The sequence below is a fragment of the Bison bison genome, unplaced genomic scaffold (assembly GCF_000754665.1).
Source record: "Bison bison bison isolate TAMUID 2011002044 unplaced genomic scaffold, Bison_UMD1.0 scf7180017864198, whole genome shotgun sequence".
Classification (NCBI taxonomy): domain Eukaryota; kingdom Metazoa; phylum Chordata; class Mammalia; order Artiodactyla; family Bovidae; genus Bison; species Bison bison.
This window is the reverse complement of record NW_011494770.1, coordinates 4,647,334-4,665,662: the sequence shown is the minus strand read 5'-3', so window position 1 is coordinate 4,665,662 and position 18,329 is coordinate 4,647,334. Positions and strand designations below refer to the sequence as shown.

At 40.6% G+C, this 18,329-nt stretch overlaps 1 protein-coding gene across 5 annotated transcripts in view; it reads right to left on the bottom strand.

Annotated features, from left to right (window-relative positions):
- The window catches only part of MAP7 (microtubule-associated protein 7), a 110,512-nt gene that overhangs the window by 64,294 nt on the left and 27,889 nt on the right, over nucleotides 1-18,329 (bottom strand). For 4 of the 5 annotated variants that reach the window (XM_010844235.1, XM_010844236.1, XM_010844234.1 and 1 more), the window contains exon 2: nucleotides 4,643-4,741. In XM_010844235.1, the coding sequence (XP_010842537.1) occupies nucleotides 4,643-4,741 (99 nt within the window). Of the gene's footprint in view, nucleotides 1-4,642; nucleotides 4,742-9,450; nucleotides 9,508-18,329 lie in introns of those variants that run through there. The other variant, XM_010844237.1, reaches the window with a different exon arrangement.

Here is an 18,329-nt window from a genome sequence, read left to right as displayed (position 1 = left end):
AGTTTCAGCTTCAGCATCATTCCTTCCAAAGAGATCCCAGGGCTGATCTCCTTCAGAATGGACTGGTTGGATCTCCTTGCAGTCCAAGGGACTCTCAAGAGTCTTCTCCAACACCACAGTTCAAAAGCATCAATTCTTCAGCGCTCAGCCTTCTTCACAGTCCAACTCTTACATCCATACATGACCACAGGAAAAACCATAGCCTTGACTAGATGGACCCGTGTTGGCAAAGTAATGTCTCTGCTTTTGAATATGCTATCTAGGTTGGACATAACTTTCCTTCCAAGGAGTAAGCGTCTTTTAATTTCATGGCTGCAGTCACCATCTGCAGTGATTTTGGAGCCCAAAAAAAGAAAGTCTGACACTGTTTCAACTGTTTCCCCATCTATTTCCCATGAAGTGATGGGGCCAGATGCCATGCCAACATTCAGATCTTAGTTTTCTGAATGTTGAGCTTTAAGCCAACTTTTTCACTCTCCACTTTCACTTTCATCCAGAGGCTTTTTAGTTCCTCTTCACTTTCTGCCATAAGGGTGTCATCTGCATATCTGAGGTTATTGGTATTTCTCCCGGCAATCTTGATTCCAGCTCGTGTTTCTTCCAGTCCAGCGTTTCTCATGATGTACTCTGCATAGAAGTTAAATAAGCAGGGTGACAATATACAGCCTTGACGTACTCCTTTTCCTATTTGGAACCAGTTTGTTGTTCCATGTCCAGTTCTAACTGTTGCTTCCTGACCTGCATACACATTTCTCAAGAGGCAGGTCAGGTGGTCTGGTATTCCCATCTCTTTCAGAATTTTCCACAGTTTATTGTGATCCACACAGTCAAAGGCTTTGGCATAGTCAATAAAGCAGAAATAGATGTTTTTCTGGAACTCTCTTGCTTTTTCCATGATCCAGCGGATGTTGGCAATTTGATCTCTGGTTCCTCTGCCTTTTCTAAATCCAGCTTGAACATCAGGAAGTTCAAGGTTCACGTATTGCCGAAGCCTGGCTTGGAGAATTTTGAGCATTACTTTACTAGCATGTGAGATGAGTGCAGTTGTGCGGTAGTTTGAGCATTCTTTGGCATTGCCTTTCTTTGGGATTGGAATGAAAACTGACCTTTTCCAGTCCTGTGGCCACTGCTGAGTTTTCCAAATTTGCTGGCATACTGAGTGCAGCACTTTCATAGCATCATCTTTCAAGATTTGAAATAGCTCCACTGGAATTCCATCACCTCCACTAGCTTTGTTCGTAGTGATGCTTTCCAAGGCCCACTTGACTTCACATTCCAGGATGTCTGGCTCTAGGTGAGTGATCACACCATCATGATTATCTGGGTCGTGAAGATCTTTCTTCCGCCCCAACCAACGCTGAGAGTCCCAAGTCAATACCTGGTGTCGCTGCAGTCATGAGGCAGCACCCAATTATGCAAAGGAACACATGCCTTTTAGATGCACAAAGAAAGGGCATAGTTTACCTCTGATTTCTGTGATATCACTCCATATGAAAATTACACTCTTCACGTGTAATAAACTGTATTCTGTCTGGTAACACCAGTACCTCAGAAACCAGGCTGTATATAGTGCTATAAAGATATATCAATAAACACTATAAATGAGGCCAATGCTTATGAGTTCAATAATTCTCCCTGGTCACTTTTGTCACTTCAGCACTGATCTCAACCACTATTGATTTAGAATTCGATTTGAGAAAGTAAAGAACAAATACAACACATTTCTGAAATATAATGTGTGTAGTGGTTATCATAGTCTACACAATTTTGGTTGGTTTCTGGACCTGGCACTAAAAAGCACTGTAGAGTGAAAAAGGTATTCAGTTTGAATTCTGTTCCCATCCTTCTGGCCACATTAATAAGAAGGTCACTTTGTTACCGGAATGTTAATAAACACCCTGTTGCAGATTAAAGATGGCTGTGAATATGGGTAGGGCGGAGCGGAGCCGGGTCAGTTTTGTTCATTGTATATTCCCAACGCCTAGGACTATACCTGGCAGAAAGGAGGGCATTCAACGAATATTTATTAAATGAAAGAACAAACGAGCCAGCAACCTTGGCTAACATTTGGGGCCTACACACTCTAAACGTTAATGGAATTAACATTCACTATGAGGGCAAACTCATACCAAACTTGTATTTGACGACAGATTTTTTAAAAGGTATTAGTAAATACTAGTGATTACAATTCTAAGGTTTAATCATTAAAAACTGATTACAATGACCTTTAAAGGTAGGATTTCAGGAAAAAAATACAATTGAATAATTGCAAGTAAATAGCGAATTTTCTGAAATGTTTTTTTCTCCATCTCATTTCTCTCCTCATATCACTTTTTTTTCTGGAACAAAATGAAGGTAGAGAAAATAGTTTGACATCATGACTATTTCACACTGTTTCCCAATAGATCTAACAGTTAGAATAGAATTGTTACTTAATTCTTAGAAGGAAAAGTTTTTAAGAGAAATAGGATTTCGGTGGAGACACACTTACAGCCACACTCTGCATCCAACCTTCTACCTGTGATAACTGAAAAGTAAGGGGACCACCCACACCAGGGTACTTTTGAGAGTCAAAGGGCATGCTGATAATAGCCTGTGGTTACATGTGAAAACAGGTACAGTCCTGAAACAACTGGAACTAAAGCGTGACCCTCAAAGATCAAGAAAAACAGACTCACTGTGACAAGGCTTTTTATAAGAACTCACTATACCTTGACTCCTGTCTGAACAACTACTGTCAGGATATTCACATTTGGTCAGGGCAATATTCAAAATATCCCCCAAAGAGCATGTACTTCAAGTTCCTGAAGTAAGAAAATAAAATAAAAATGCCTTAGACAGACGTTCCCATGACTCATATCCCATAAAATCAAAAGGTTTTACTCAAACCTATAACTCCAACATGGAACCTCTGATATCATCTTCAGAGAGACTCAGGAAAATAACATGGTGGTTTTAAAAATAAGAGTCTTTGGTATATCTGTGCTTATGTGTATATACAAGAAAGCAGACACAGTATACTTAAAAGACACAATCTGAAATGAAACGTCTCCTCACTGAACTTGACTCTAGCAATATAAATCAAATAGTTCTATGAAGAGACAGTCAATTGCGGTAGAAAAGATTTTTCTTTTGGCCTCTATATTTCTATGCACTCTGCATCTCTCTCTTCTCACAATGGAAATAGTATGTTAGAATGATCTATTCATATACTGATTTTTTTCTACTATACTTGTCAGCTAGAAAGTAGGATTATCTTTCAATAATATATTCCTAGTACCTACACAGTGCTATTACCAGATGAATAAACAAATTATCAGGATATAAAAGTATCAACTGCACAGTAAAGAATGAGAGGAATTAGAAATGATGGTTGATGGAGAGAATAAGGGAAAATCAATATAAACCATTTAGCTATGTTCAATTCTCATGATAAAACAAAGAGGATTTCTATGCTAAACAGCTTCTGCTTCTCCAAGGATGCCCACTGGAGTACAGGGTAAGAAGGTCCACTAGAATGAGGCCTGTGAGGACAGCGGCCCTGTTGCTTTGCTCACACACTATCTCTCAGGGTCCCCCAACACTGGGCAATTACTCAAGAAACATTACATGTTGGCTGGGCTTTGGGTGGATACATGGACGGATAAATGAATGAAAATGTAAACTGACTAAATGGGGAAAATCTCAGCCTGTGAATTAAAACTCCACTGAAACTATACATCATTTGCTACTAATGGTAGCAAATGCAGTACTTGTAATTGTACCTGTTATACATCATCTGAATGGCAAGGCAGACTTATCTGCTCTGTTCAAGAGCTCCTCTATATAGGAAAAAAGGCCCCACAAAACTAGGCGGGACAGGGAATGTTTTCTATGGGGCTAGATACAGTTATTTCCATCTTTAGGCCCACTGACGCACTGTTCTTGAGTAACTCTGGCCTTGCATGCAGCATGAAGCAGGCTTCCAAGAACCTCAAGAGGTGTTCGGTTTGCCTTTCCCTTCCTTTGGCTATCTCCGGTCAGCACACTGTAAGTCAGTCTCTCCCAAAGACCACATCATGGTTGCTGGATACCTGGAAGCTACTGAACTGTTTACTCCATTGTTTGTAGTTTGTTTACAGAGTGTTTGCTTCTTTGTATCACTGAATGGAACAGACCATGAGTCACAGGCTATTAAATGAAATTACTGTGTAGGTGTACAATCTTTGCAGGCAACAGAGAACAAAAACGTAATTCTATACAGTATTGCTGTGTGTAATGATTTCCTTAAGTGGGTTTTGAAAAAGTCACAAAAGAGATATGCGCTAATGCTGGGCATACAGGTACAAAAAAAGTGTGTCATTTCTATCATTTCAGGCAGAATGGAAAAATTATTACCTCTCGCACACTGCTTGACAGTTAACAGTGCACTCACAGATACCATCTTGCCTGTCAAAATGATTCTGAGAGGTGAGTAGGGCTTAGCTTTGAATCTCCATTTTAAAGAAAGAAAATAAAGGTGTGAGAGGTTTTCTGACTTACAGAAATCTGTCTAAATGTGTGTTTTGATGGCAGGACTGAAACCAAGCTCTCCTAAATTCTAGCAGGCCTAAGACCTTTGGGATTACCTTCCTTTTTCCACAGCAAAGGCAATGCATAGTACCTGGTTTATTTCCTGAGTGGTTGCTATTTTGTCCTGAAATAGTGGAGGGCCGGTGGGAGGCAGCGGTTTTCTTATCTTGTAGTTTGTTGCCATCAGGTGCTACACAGAGGAGATAAAAGAGAAAAGACATATTTAGTTTCTCAAAATTTATTCAGAAACATTCACATATTCAAAATTTGCTGTCAGCCTTTGTATCAAGTACTAGGCTAAACTCAGGAAATACAAAGATTAAGCAGCTGATAATTCCTACCCTCAATGAGCATAACGTTCAGTGGGAAGAACACACCCAAGAATCAATAGCCTCAGCTCAACCGACCAACCCTACAGCAGTGGTGTCTTCAGGGTCCACGAAGTCATTCACCCTGGCTGTTCCAGTTTATACATAGAGTAACCATGAAGAAATAAGACTGGGATCTAGAGCATCTGATCTTTGTTCTTACAAAGGTCATGCATTTGGAACCAAAAAATTCCAAGAACATAACCAAGCAGGTCACCAAAAGGGAATAAGGGATATAATTTACTGGATTTTGGAAAAGCCTCTAACAAATGTTCAGTAACAAAGATCATTCAAGAGACTAAGGGAAATGTATTCTAGTAAGTGACCAAAGGGCAGAAATATCAGGCAACTCCCTGGTTATATAAAGTATAAAGTCCTCCAGGTAAATTGTTCTTTACACATTTTGCTTTAATAATATATTTTTCAAAAGATATTTAAAGTATTTTGCTGCTTCTCATTAAGTGGTGTCAAAAACCAAACTCTTGATTTTCCCTGCCTCCTGCCCTCTGCCTGAAAATCTGTTTCACCCACAGTCTTCCCCATCCATTCAAGCAATTCCATTCTTCCAGTAGATTAGGCCTGGAGCCTTGGAATCAGCTTTGACTTCTGTCCTCCAATCTCTCCCCAAGTTTGATTCAGTAGTAAGTTCTTTCAGCTCTACCTTAAAAAATCATCACCTCTATCACTACCTTTCTGATCCTCTCTTCCCTGTGTGACTGGAATGTCCTCTTAACCAGTCTACCAGATCCTACCACTAATTTTCAGTCTCTGCTCACCTCAGCAGCCAGAGTGATCCCATTAAATCATAAGTCATGCCACTCCTCTAACAGCCACCATCCCACTCAGAAAAACTCATGGGCTGTCCACAGCCTACAGGGTACTATATGGTTTGGCCTTTACCTTGTACCACTTAACCTCTTAATTACTCTGCTCAGATCTTACACACTGACTTCGTCCATCTCAGAGCTTTTGCATGTACCTGAAATGTTCTTCTCCCAGATGTTAACACGAGTCTGTCCTTCACTTCCACTGGGTCTCTGGTCAAATGTGATATTAGAGTCCTCTTGATCTATCTAAAATAGCACCTGCGTTACTCATCTCTCCTCCTTACTCTGCCTTGTTTGTAGCCCTTATCCCCTGACACATTGCACATTTATTATCTCTTCCACTAGGCTGAGGGAAATGGAGAATAACTAGAAAATGAGATTCAGTAGTTCAGGGTTTTTGAACCTGAAAGAGTGTGACAGTTATACTTCAGGAAGACTAAATTTAAAAATGGTACCCCAGATGTACTTTAAAAAGTTATTAAATTTGCTAAACCTTTACCTTTAAGCTCTGAACAAAGAATATACCAAATTTTTATGGATGCCTCTCAATTACATATGATATTAGCTGGCATAGGAAACCACAGACTGAACAGCAGAAAGCATCCTATGCCGTACTTTTAACACTGTTTAACTGCCCTGTTTCAAACAATTTGTTGGCTTTAAATAACACTTTCAAACATAAACACTGGTTGCTATAACACTCTCATCCCCCTCGCCAAAACCAAGTTGCCAGTTATCACTATGCGGCAGGTAAAGGCCACACTAGCTCATACTGGCCTACAGCCTCACAATTTTAGAGACAGCCCCTAAAGACCACAAATTGATTTAACTGGAACTCTGGTGCTCAATAGGGATAGAACAACTTTCTCCCATCTTTTGCAAGGTATTTTCAAAACTGCTCATAAAGAAGATAAACAGAAAGGAGTGCACACAGATTGGGAATACGGTGATTATTTTCTTTTTATTATGCAGCCACCTCTAGCACAAAGCAAATAAAGCCCTAGCTAGTAAGCTGTTTAAGCGATCTTCTGCTCTTCATTTTTACTTAACTGAAAGATAATTAGGACTACTTGTTTAGACTGTATTTCATATGCATTCATTTCTTTTTTACCTTAGCATATTTGACATAATTTAATCTGTCTCTGTTGATTATCTGCAATGCCCCCAGGTCTGGACAACAGATATCAATCGCAGCTAAATATTATGTTGCAGTAGACCATGGAGGAGATTCAAAAGAAGACATATTCAGTGCAAGAGACTTTTCCAAATAATTCCTGGGTAATCCCTCTCCCCCTTTTTCTTGGTTGTAATTTGCTTTGTCTTGAAATTCAAATGTAAAATGTAAATTTCAATTAAACTGGAAGTCTGGAGGTCTGGTTACCTGAATTCCAATTTGCCTATCAATATATCTGATTTTTATTAGACTCAGTTGAGTTGGATCTATCTGGCCACTTTCTTATCATCTGGATCTCAGGAATTCATTTCTATCACAAAATCCTTCTGAGTCCTATTCGTAACAAAACAAATTTAAAATTGATCTTAAAATGTGTTATGTTCATATAAAACTGATAGGCTACATTTAGTAAAAATAAAGGTAAATTTGAACATCAGTCTGTTTAAGCCAAGATTATGTGTGTAGGCTCAGTTGCTCAGTTGTGTTTGACTCTTTGTGATCCCATGGACTGTAGCCCGCCAGGCTCCTCTGTCCATGGAATTCTCCAGGTCAGAATACTGGAGTGGGTAGCCATTCCCTTCTCCAGGAGATCTTCCTGGCTCAGGGCCTGAACTGGTGTCTCTTGTGTCTCCTGCATTGCAGGCAGATTCTTTATCATCTGAGCCACCAGAGAAGCCTCTGTGAGCCCTGCTACTTACTAGCTGAGTGACTACCAGAGTTTCTTGACTTCTCTGAGTAGGTAATATGAGGGTGAAATGGCCTAACTCAGAGGGTCACTGGGAGGATTAATTGAAAAGATCTATGTTAAGAATCTATTATAGAACATGGCCCACAGGAGGTGTTTAGCAAACATTCAGCCCTCCTTCTCTCAACATTTATGCTCTTCCTCAAGGTCCTGAGCCTCCCACACTCCCAGGTGTAGAGTTGTGTGTTGAGGTTGTAGTGGAGGCGGTATGCACTTTGGAGTCAGCTGACCAGGCTCTGCCAGTTATGAGCTGTGAACCCACAGCACGTCACTCAACCTCTCAGTCATAATTTCCCCATCTGCAATGCAGGAAAACACTTTCAGGGTTGTGAAAATTAAATGAGACTGCCGGGCCCACTGAAAGGCTCAGTAAAAGGTGGCAGGTATTTTTGGCTCTCCCCCTAGTCCTACACCAATGTGGGAAGGCAGGTTTCTAGTTAGTTCCTCTGGGCTTTGCTTGCTTAACGCTAACAGGGAAAGCAAACTTGTGTCAAGTCGGTGACAGCAGTCCTAGGGAGCAGAGCCTGGCTCTGCTGCTGGCTTCAGAGGTTTGTAGCTCAGCTACAATCACACCTCCTGGGGGGCACAGGAAGGTAGGACTTAAGAGTACAGTTTCTAGTTTCCTGACTTAATCATTAGTCTTTCTGGGGCTTAGAGAGATGACAGTTTTCTGAGATGTAATGCCTTTCAAGTTGCCAAAAGTAAGGATAAGTCTTCAAAAAAGAAAAAAAACTCACTTATAATAGCAGGAAAATAGTAGCTTCTGAGAGGGCTGGTTGGTGGTTGTTTGTTTTTATTTTTTCAAACAAATGGCAGGGAATTTCGCTGTTTGAGAACAGAATGAAAATAGGAATTTATCCATTTTAAGATTTCCAACATTTAAAAATCTGGAAATCCTAGGTAACTAGCAGGTAGGATCACATACATCCTTTTATGTGTTTTTTTTTTTTTTTTTATTTTATTTTATTTTTAAACTTTACAATATTGTATTAGTTTTGCCAAATATCGAAATGAATCCACCACTTTCTAACACATACATCCTTTTAAAAATTACCATCAAAATCCCAGTTTTAAAATGACCCAGATGACATTTCCAGCATTATTTATTTGAATCTCTTTCATTTTTTCAGAAGAGAAAACTGAGCCATATACTATGACGCTCAATAAGACTTTGCTAGCCTCATAAAATTTTTATTGATCTTCCTGCTAGCTTGAAAGCTTTATTCCATTAGCAGCACATGTAAAAGTGTTAAAGAGAAGAGGAAGGATGGAGAGAAGCACCCTTGTGGTCTGGGGCTCTGTCTCTAAATCACTCTGCAATAGAAGATGCAGGCAGCAGACCTTCAGAGCTTTCATTTAGTAAAAAATTCTGCAGCTTCAGGAAGTGCCACAAATGTGTGTCTACAATCGACCTCCTCTATGATTCACTACTAATCCACTCCTTGCAATGTCTTTCCATGAAGGTCATGGGGTTCTCACTGCTTTGTGTCTATGTTTGGCTGTAGGGGCTGAAGTGCCTTCTCTCATGTGATGAAGATAACTGGTCCAACAAATGCTTTAGTTTAGTCAAAATGTTTACTCTTATAAGACATCTACAACTACAACTTTAGGGACCATGCTGAGCTTAAACTCAATGAATCACAGGTGGTCTTAACCCCCACAAAAATGTCTTTCTGGCAGTGTTTTAAATCAAGCATGGCATATGGACTGGGAAACAGCAAAACTTTAACCCTGCTCAGAGTGGGTTGGACTTTGTGGAATCAAGTCCCAAGGCTACACACATACCTTTGGGGAGTAAACCAGAAGACAGAACTGGAGTCTGAACTGCACACAATTGTTTTTTTTGTAGTAAAAAATGGCTGAACACTGCAACTTCGTGTGTCTCATAGCATCAATCTACCTGGGCAGAAAGAAAGTTAACATTCCAGGCTTGCCAGTGCGTCCTTGGAAAGGTCTGATTTTGCTTTATGTCTTTTTGCTATGATAAATCTTAGGCACAAGTATGACTACATGTTAAGTTCTGAGTCCTTCTCAGTGAATCACAGAACCTGAATCACAAATATCTTACATGAAAATCTGACTACTGAATACAACTATGGCAAATGAAGAACATTACTGGTTTAAAATCACAATATCTAAAGATTAAAGAGAACTCTCGAGACAGTCTCAGGTAATTCAGAGTGTTTCACCTAAAATGTTCTACTGTATGAAATCCTTTTGCTTATTTACTTGACAGTTAAAATTTATTCTAAAAGAGCTTCCAGGAATATTGTAACATTTAAGGCATTGCTATTAAATGTTTTATCCAACATTATTTATAAAACTTGCATTAGAATAAGAAAGTCATAATGCAATTTCATAACTTCTAATGACTTTCCTGATTATTCCACATGGAGAGCTTTTCAGTTTAAATTCCTCCTGTTTGTGAAGTTGTGTAGGAATGATCAAAGCTCATGGGAGTCAGCACTAGACAAACCTAGGTTTAATTTTCTACTTTATTTCAGTTTTCTTCACATTTATTCAGTCGATACCCTACTCCAGGGGACACCTTGTGCTCAGTATTGGGAAAATCTTAAATGAACAATACATCTTTTCTACAACTTTTTCCTTTTCTAGACCTCTAATTCCAGGGTGCTTTTGATTTCCCCTAGTAATTTCCCTCCCTGCAGAAATATTCTCCCCCTTTAGGGCCTAAAGCACAATCTTGACCTCAGTTGTTTTCCAGCCTGGATTTATAAATATGCTTTGCATTTATAAACAGTCTTCCACCCCTAGGGAAAATATGCTCATGTATCTCTGCTATCTCTTGAAACTATGTCAAAGTTGAACTAACCGTCCTCACAAAATGAGCCAACCCGGTCTCCTTGTTACTGTCAATGGAACCACTGTATTCCCAGGCTCAGAAATGTTACATGTTTTCAGTAAAAATTTACAGACACTCCTATGGGCCGGCCACTGTGCTATGCGCTAAGAATACAAAGACTGTAGGACCTAGCATCATGACATCATACATGAGGAGGTGATCAAGACCATCCCTAAGAAAAAGAAATGCAAAAAGGAAATATGGTTGTCTGAGGAGGTCTTCCAAATAGCTGAGAAAATAAGAGAAGTGAAAAACAAAGGAGAAAAGGAAAGATAGAAGCATCTGAATGCAGAGTTCCGAAGAATAGCAAGGAGAGATAAGAAAGCCTTCCTCAGCAATCAATGCAAAGAAATAGAGGAAAACAAAAGAATGGGAAAGACTAGAGATCTCTTCAAGATAATTAGAGATACCAAGGGAACATTTCATGTAAAGATGGGCTCAATAAAGGACAGAAATGGTATGGACCTAACAAAAGCAGAAGATATTAAGAGGAGGTGGCAAGAATACACAGAACTATTCAAAAAAAATCTTAATGATTCAGATAACCACAAGAGTGTGGTCCCTTACCTACAGCCACACATCCTGGAGTGTGAAGTCAAGTGGGCCTTAGGAAGCATCACTATGAACAAAGCTAGTGGAGGTGATGGAATTCCAGCTGAGCTATTCCAAATCCTGAAAGATGATGCTGTCAAATGCTACACTCAATATGCCAGCATATTTGCAAAACTTGGCAGTGGACACAGGACTGGAAAAGGTCAGTTTTCATTCCAATCCCAAAGAAAGGCAATGCCAAAGAATGCTCAAACTACTGCACACTCATCTCACATGCTAGCAAAATAATGCTCAAAATTCTCCAAGTCAGGCTTCAACAATAAGTAACCAAGAACTTTCAGATATTCAAGCTGGATTTAGAAAAGGCAAAGGAACCAGAGATCAAATTGCCAACATCCATTGCATCATTGAAAAAGCAAGAGAGTTCCAGAAAAACATCTACTTCTGCTTTATTGACTACACCAAAGGCTTTGACTATGTGGGTCACAATAAACTTTGGAAAATTCTCCAAGAGATGGGAATACCAGATAACCTTACCTGCCTCCTGAGAAATCTGTATGCAGGTCAAGAAGCAATAGTTAGAATCAGACATGGAACAACAGACTGGTTCCAAGTCGGGAAAGGAGTACATCAATATAACATCAAGGCTGTATATTGTCACCCTGCTTATTTAACTTATATGCAGAGTACATCATGTGAAATGCCGGGTTGGATGAAGCACCAGCTGGAATCAAGATTGCTGGGAGAAATATCAATAACCTCAGCTACGCAGATGATACCACCCTTATGGCAGAAAGAGAAGAACTAAAGAGCCTCTTGATGAAAGTGAAAAAGGAGAGTGAAAAAGCTGGCTTAAAACTCAATATTCAAAAAACAAAGATCATGGCATGCAGTCCCATCACTTCATGGTAAACAGATGGGGAAACAATGGAAACAGTGACAGATTTTATTTTCTTGGGCTCCTAAATCACTGCAGATGATGACTCCAGCCTTGAAATTAAAAGATGCTTGCTCCTTGGAAGAAAAGCTATGACCAACCTAGACAGCATATTAAAAAACAGAGGCATTACTTTGCCAACAAAGGTCCGTCTAGTCAAAGCTATGGTTTTTCCAGTAGTCATATATGGATGTAAGAGTTGGACCATAAAGAAAGCTGAGTGCCAAAGAATTGATGCTTTTGAACTGTGGTTTTGAATAAGACTCTTGAGAGCCCCTTGGACTGCAAGCTGAATATTCATTAGAAAGACTGAGGTTGAAGCCAAAGTTCCAATAGTTTGGCCACCTGATACGAAGATCTGACTCATTAGAAAAGACCCTGATGCTGGGAAAGATTGAAGGCTGGAGGAGAAGTGGAAAACAGAGGATGAGATAGTTGGATGGCATTACCGACTGAATGGACATGAGTCTGAGCAAGCTCCGGGAGTTGGTGATGGACAGGGAAGCCTGGTGTGCTGCAGTCCATGGGGTCGCAAAGTCAGACATGATTGAGCATCTGAACTGAACTGAGGACATCGCATCTACTTCCAAGATCCTCATTGTCCTTTGGTGGAGACAATATGCAAATAAATACAGGCATTTACAACAACAGACCAAATCAGTTTTCAAAAATCGATACACTACAGAGGACTAGTAACCAAATAAATGATACAGTGTTATAGGTAATCAGAGGTGAGAGGCCAAGTACTTCAGGGGGTAGTACTCCAGTGCTCTTGCCTGGAGGGTCCCATGGATGAAGGAGCCTGGTGGGCTGCAGTTCATGGGGTCGCTAAGGAGTCGGATACGACTGAGCGACTTCACTTTCACTTTTCACTTTCCTGCATTGGAGAAGGAAATGGCAAGCCACTCCAGTGTTCTTGCCTGGAGAATCCCAGGGACGGGGGAGCCTGGTGGGCTGCCGTCTACGGGGTCGCACAGAGTCAGACACGACTGAAGCAACTTAGTAGCAGCAGCAGCAGCAGCAGCAGCAGGGATGGGAATGTCACTGAATAAAGATTTTGACGAATGGAGAGAATATGGATACGTGAGGGGGATGCCGAGAATCCTCCTGGCTGGGGCATGGCATGTGCAAAACTACAGAGGCACACAGATAAGAGTGCATCAAGGGACTGCCCAGTCAGAACGGGGGGTGTAGGAAGGCGGGCAGGTGAAAATAAGACAAACAGCCCGAGGTCACTGCCTCCTCAGATTCCAAGAGCTTTGAATTTGTGATGAAGGCAATGGGAAGTCACAAGAGTGCCAGATGGCACTTCCAGCTGTGAACTAATCTAGCTTCAGCAGATTCTGGGTAAATGAAAGGTAAGGCCCCACAAGCCTGCTGGAAATGTATTCAAAAGGGTTATCATCTTAATGAAAAGGAAATCTGACTAAAACCCCATCTTAAGAACTCCACTTTCTGCACAATTTAATAATTCTGCAGCCTTTCCCACTTTCCCTTAACCTGCACCAGGAGGTGATTACTTAACTTTCCCTTAACCTGCACCAGGAGGTGATTACTTAACCATTAGGGGGAAAAGTGACACGAATGACTGTTTTGAAGTTTCTGTCTGTAGCTGAAGCATCCGGGAGCCAAGGACGAGCAGAGTCAGCGTGGCTGTGCTAGTGGGAGGAGCCAGGACAGAGAGGCAGCACCGCACAGGGACCCTGCGGAGGCGTCCAGGTCTCCTCGGCTTCAGACCCTGCAGGAAATGGAGACCCAGCCACAAACTCCAGGAAGCAAGAACGATGAGCAGGAAGAGGAAACAGAGAATGGAGGAACAGGGTCTGGCTGGGAAACAGGTGGGGTGTTTTTGAAGGTGATACACCGGCAGGTGATGTGGGTAGATGCTGATGAGTATCTTGACTCTTTCATAGGCAAACCTAGGAAGCAGTCACTTCGCTATGCAAACTTGCAGGCACCGCACCATGGCAACATATGTAACTAGAGATGCTGAGAAACAGTGCAGAGTCTGATTTACCCTTCTGCACCAGAACAGACCCACTTTGTGGCATGGTGCAACATCTGGTCACGTTTAAATTGATGCAACAATAAGAACAATGAACCATTTATTCAGCACTCTTGCTCATTTCTTGTTGCAAAAACAAATGCAATTAAATGAGAATATTTGACGATAATGTATCTGGGACATACACTGCATCCTTATTCATATTGACAGAAACGACTCGATTAAGACTTACTTTTTTTTTGCATTTCACACATTCCAAATAGAACAAAAACTAATGACTCAGCAGCCCCACTAGACTACATTAGAGGCTTGTAAGACCCTGTGGAGGTTTTAAAATTTAGAGGGAGCTCATCCAGCAACAATGAATAGTGACTGAAAATCCCTTTCTGATAATTTTTTTTCATTATGAAAAATGAAGTTATGACAGTTATGGAAAATGATATTCATCCAAAAAACAAAGAAATCTGTCCAATACTGAGATAATACAAATTCAATGTAGAGACACTGATTTTACAAATATCAATATCAACCAAACACTGTGTGAAATTATGTGATGTATGGGAACAGAATCCACCGAAAACATCACTCATCTACAAAACTGACAATAAGGCACGAAGAATGGAACAGACACATGTTGGTTTTTATTAACAGTTTGTAATCAATCAACTTCCAGAAGAAACTGAAGCAGTTGCATTGAAGCTTCATCTACAACAAGATAAAATGCCAACATAACCTTTTCTATAAAAATCCATTTTGTCTGCCAAAGTACACAACAGGAAAGATATAAATATTATTTAAATAATTGCAACAGATAATTCTACCAAGTTACCAAGATATTTTTAAGGGATAAAGGGTAAGCTACTTGTTTACTCCAAAGAGTTGATGTCTAATCACAGACATCATACTTAAATTACCAGGTGGCTCAGTGGTAAAGAATCCACCTTCCAAGCAGGAGAGGCAGGTTCAATCCGTGGGCCAGGAAGATACCCTGGAGGAGGAGATGGCAACTCACTCCAGTATTCTTGCCTGGGAAATCCCATAGACAGAGGAGCCTGGCGGGCTATAGTCCCTGGTGTTGCAAAGAGTCAGAAACGACTCAGCAACTGAACACACACACACACTCAGACATCATATTCTGACCTTGAAGAACCATAGATGCTCTCCAAGTAAGGGGAGTGACAGGCTAATTTAGCCTTTGACACTTGGCCAGGTGCTTCCAGAACTACGATAATTTCTACCAGACCCAAGGAACTTGAAGGCAAGTATGGTGCCTTCATCTTTATCAGCTCCGTACCGTTAGTATTTAGCCCACCATTTAGCATATGCTGCTGCTAAGTCGCTTCAGTCGTGTCCGACTCTGTGCGACCGCAGAGATGGCAGCCCACCAGGCTCCCCCGTCCCTGGGATTCTCCAGGCAAGAACACTGGAGTGGGTTGCCATTTCCTTCTCCAATGCAGGAAAGTGAAAAGTGAAAGTGAAGTCGCTCAGTCATGTCCGACTCTCTGGGACCCCATGGACTGTAGCCTACCAGGCTCCTCCATCCATGGGATTTCCCAGGCAAGAGTACTGGAGTGGGGTGCCATTGCCTTCTCCATTTGGCATATAGGTGACACTGAATAAACGCCTGAAGAAGGAAACAAGAGAGCAAGAAATTGTAGATAGTGTACCCCAAACAAACTGTGGCAAAAGCCCAAGAAGCAAAAGTATTAATGACAAGTAAAAAAGAAAAAGTATACATTTGCTCACTTTTTGATGGCGGCTAAGATGGTGAAAAAGTGAACGTCGCTTATTCTGTCTGACTCTTTGAGACTTATCCTGGCCAGAATACTGGAGTGGGTAGCCATCCCCATCTCCAGGGGATCTTCCCAACCCAGGAACCGAACTCAGGTCTCCCACATCGCAGGCAGATTCTTTACCAGCTGAACCACAAGGGAAACCCAAGAACACTGGAGTGGGTAGCCTATTCCTTCTCCAGCAGATACGGTAGAAAAAAGGTGACCAAAAGAACTGCCGGATCACAGTTACATCACTCCGTGTCAGAAAACAAAAACTAACGTAATTCAGGATGGTGCCAACAATGTGTTAGGCAAGACTCAAAATCAAATGACTGTTTTGGCAGCCACATAATAGAAAGGTTTGCTCAGTACCACTTATAGTGAGGGCTTCCCCTGTGGCTCAGCTGGTAAAGCATCCACCTGCAATGCAGGAGACCTGGGTTTGATCCCTGGGTTGGGAAGATCTCCTGGAGAGGGGAAAGGCTACACACTAGAGTATTCTGGGCTGGAGAATTCCATGGACTGTACAGTCCATGGTGTCGCTAAGAGCCAGACATGACTGAGCGACTTTCACTTAAATAGCACCCCACTCCAGTATTCTTGCCTGGAGAATCCCATGGACAGAGGAGCCTGGCAGGCTACAGTCCATGGGGACGCGAGAGCTGGGCACGATTTAACGACTAAACCACCATCCCACTTAATAGTGAATATCTGGGGAACAGAGGGTCAATCTCCAATACAACAGTGTACCACCTATACTGCCCGGGATAAAGCCTGAGAAGAGTGCAGTCTCCAGCTGGAAACATCAGACACTCTGTGAAACAGGCATTTCATCTGTGAGAGATTTGTGAACTCTAGTCTTTTTTCCAAAGCAACTTAATAGATATGTTTTGATAACCTTTTTGTTAAAAAGCCAAAAAAAAAAAAAAAATCCATCTTAGCTGAAATGAAAAGCATTTCAGAAAAGCACATGTTCCATGTATTTTGTGGAAATGACTGAGAATTATTTCTCAAGCTGTTTTATCACCAAAAGCAGCTTCTTGATTTGTGTTACAAAGTCCTTCTGATACAGTTAGCCAACAGGAGTAAACACTCACTACACACTTTAAATTCAACCCAAGAGGCTTTTATTTAAAAGTCAACAAAAAATAAACAAAAGCCTCCCTCCAGCCAGATGGCGACAACACTATAATCAAAAGATAAAATGCTGTATTTTTCACCTGTATTAATATAATCAGATTAAAAGATAAGCCTTTTCATCCCTGTGGGTGACGTATTTTCCTGGCGATATTTACCAGTCACAGTGCAAGCTGTTTCACAAATGATCTTTGCCCTGTAATATGAATAATGTTTATGATTAAGCAAAGTACAGGGCAAAATATAGAAAAAGGGTGAAAACCCTAACCATACTGTTTTCCAGTCTCACTGAGAAATGGTAAATTACAGATTGCAGTTAATTGTCTAAATTTCAACAGCTGGATAGGGAGCTGATCAAATTAGATCCAATTCAATTAAATTCAGTGTGTAATTAAAAGCAACTGTTTAAATAATTTAGGAAAGAAAAATAATTAGAACTCAACTTTATTATGCTCCCCTTAATTAAAGTCACCAACTGAAAGAAGCTGTTTTTACTTTTAACAGGATCACAACTTAACTTGAAAGAAAACTAAAATGACGAATGCCACAGTTTTAAAAAATGCTTATTTTTGGCCACAAAACAGAAAAGATTTTGTACTTAAATACAAAGTAAAATTATCAAGGTAGTAAATGTACAATTCTTAGAAAGAGTCCCAAATAAGCAGTAGATTTAAATATCAGTTTTGCAAAGAAATGTGAAAGTAATTTTAATCCTGTATTATCTGACTAAATGAGTCATCTGTGCTTTCCATATACACATGGTTGCCTGGAGAATCCCAGGGACGGGGGAGCCTGGTGGGCTGCCGCCCATGAGGTCACACAGAGTCGGACACGACTGAAGTGACTTAGCAGCAGCAGAATATTAATTGTTAATCATTCCTCCTCTGCAGAAAATAGTAAACTACTTTAAATTTTTTTATGTTAACATTGACAAACTCAGTAGGAATGAATGGTAAATAGTGAAAGGTTAAAAGTTATTCCAATTCATTTCAGGTTAACTACTGAACATTTAACTTAAAGGTTGTTTTAAAGTGACTGGCCAACCCAGTCTCACCATGCCGCCTTATGCTGTAGTCATTTCTACATTTGTGACCTTGTTATTAACAGTTTTCCTTCTCTCCTTGGATCACCAGTTTCACCATCTCTCCAACTACTTAATCCAATCCATCTTATTATTTTTCTAAAATATTTTTGAGAGTTTTAGGTTTACCTAAAAATTGTGCAGAAAGTTTAGAGAGCTTCCATGTACTCTCTTCCTCTACCTAAACACACTTTCTCCCATACACACACACACTTTCTCCCACCATCAACCTCCTTCACTGAATGGGACATTTGTTTCAACTGATGAACCTACACTGACACCGCATAATCACCCAAAGTCCATAGTTCACATTA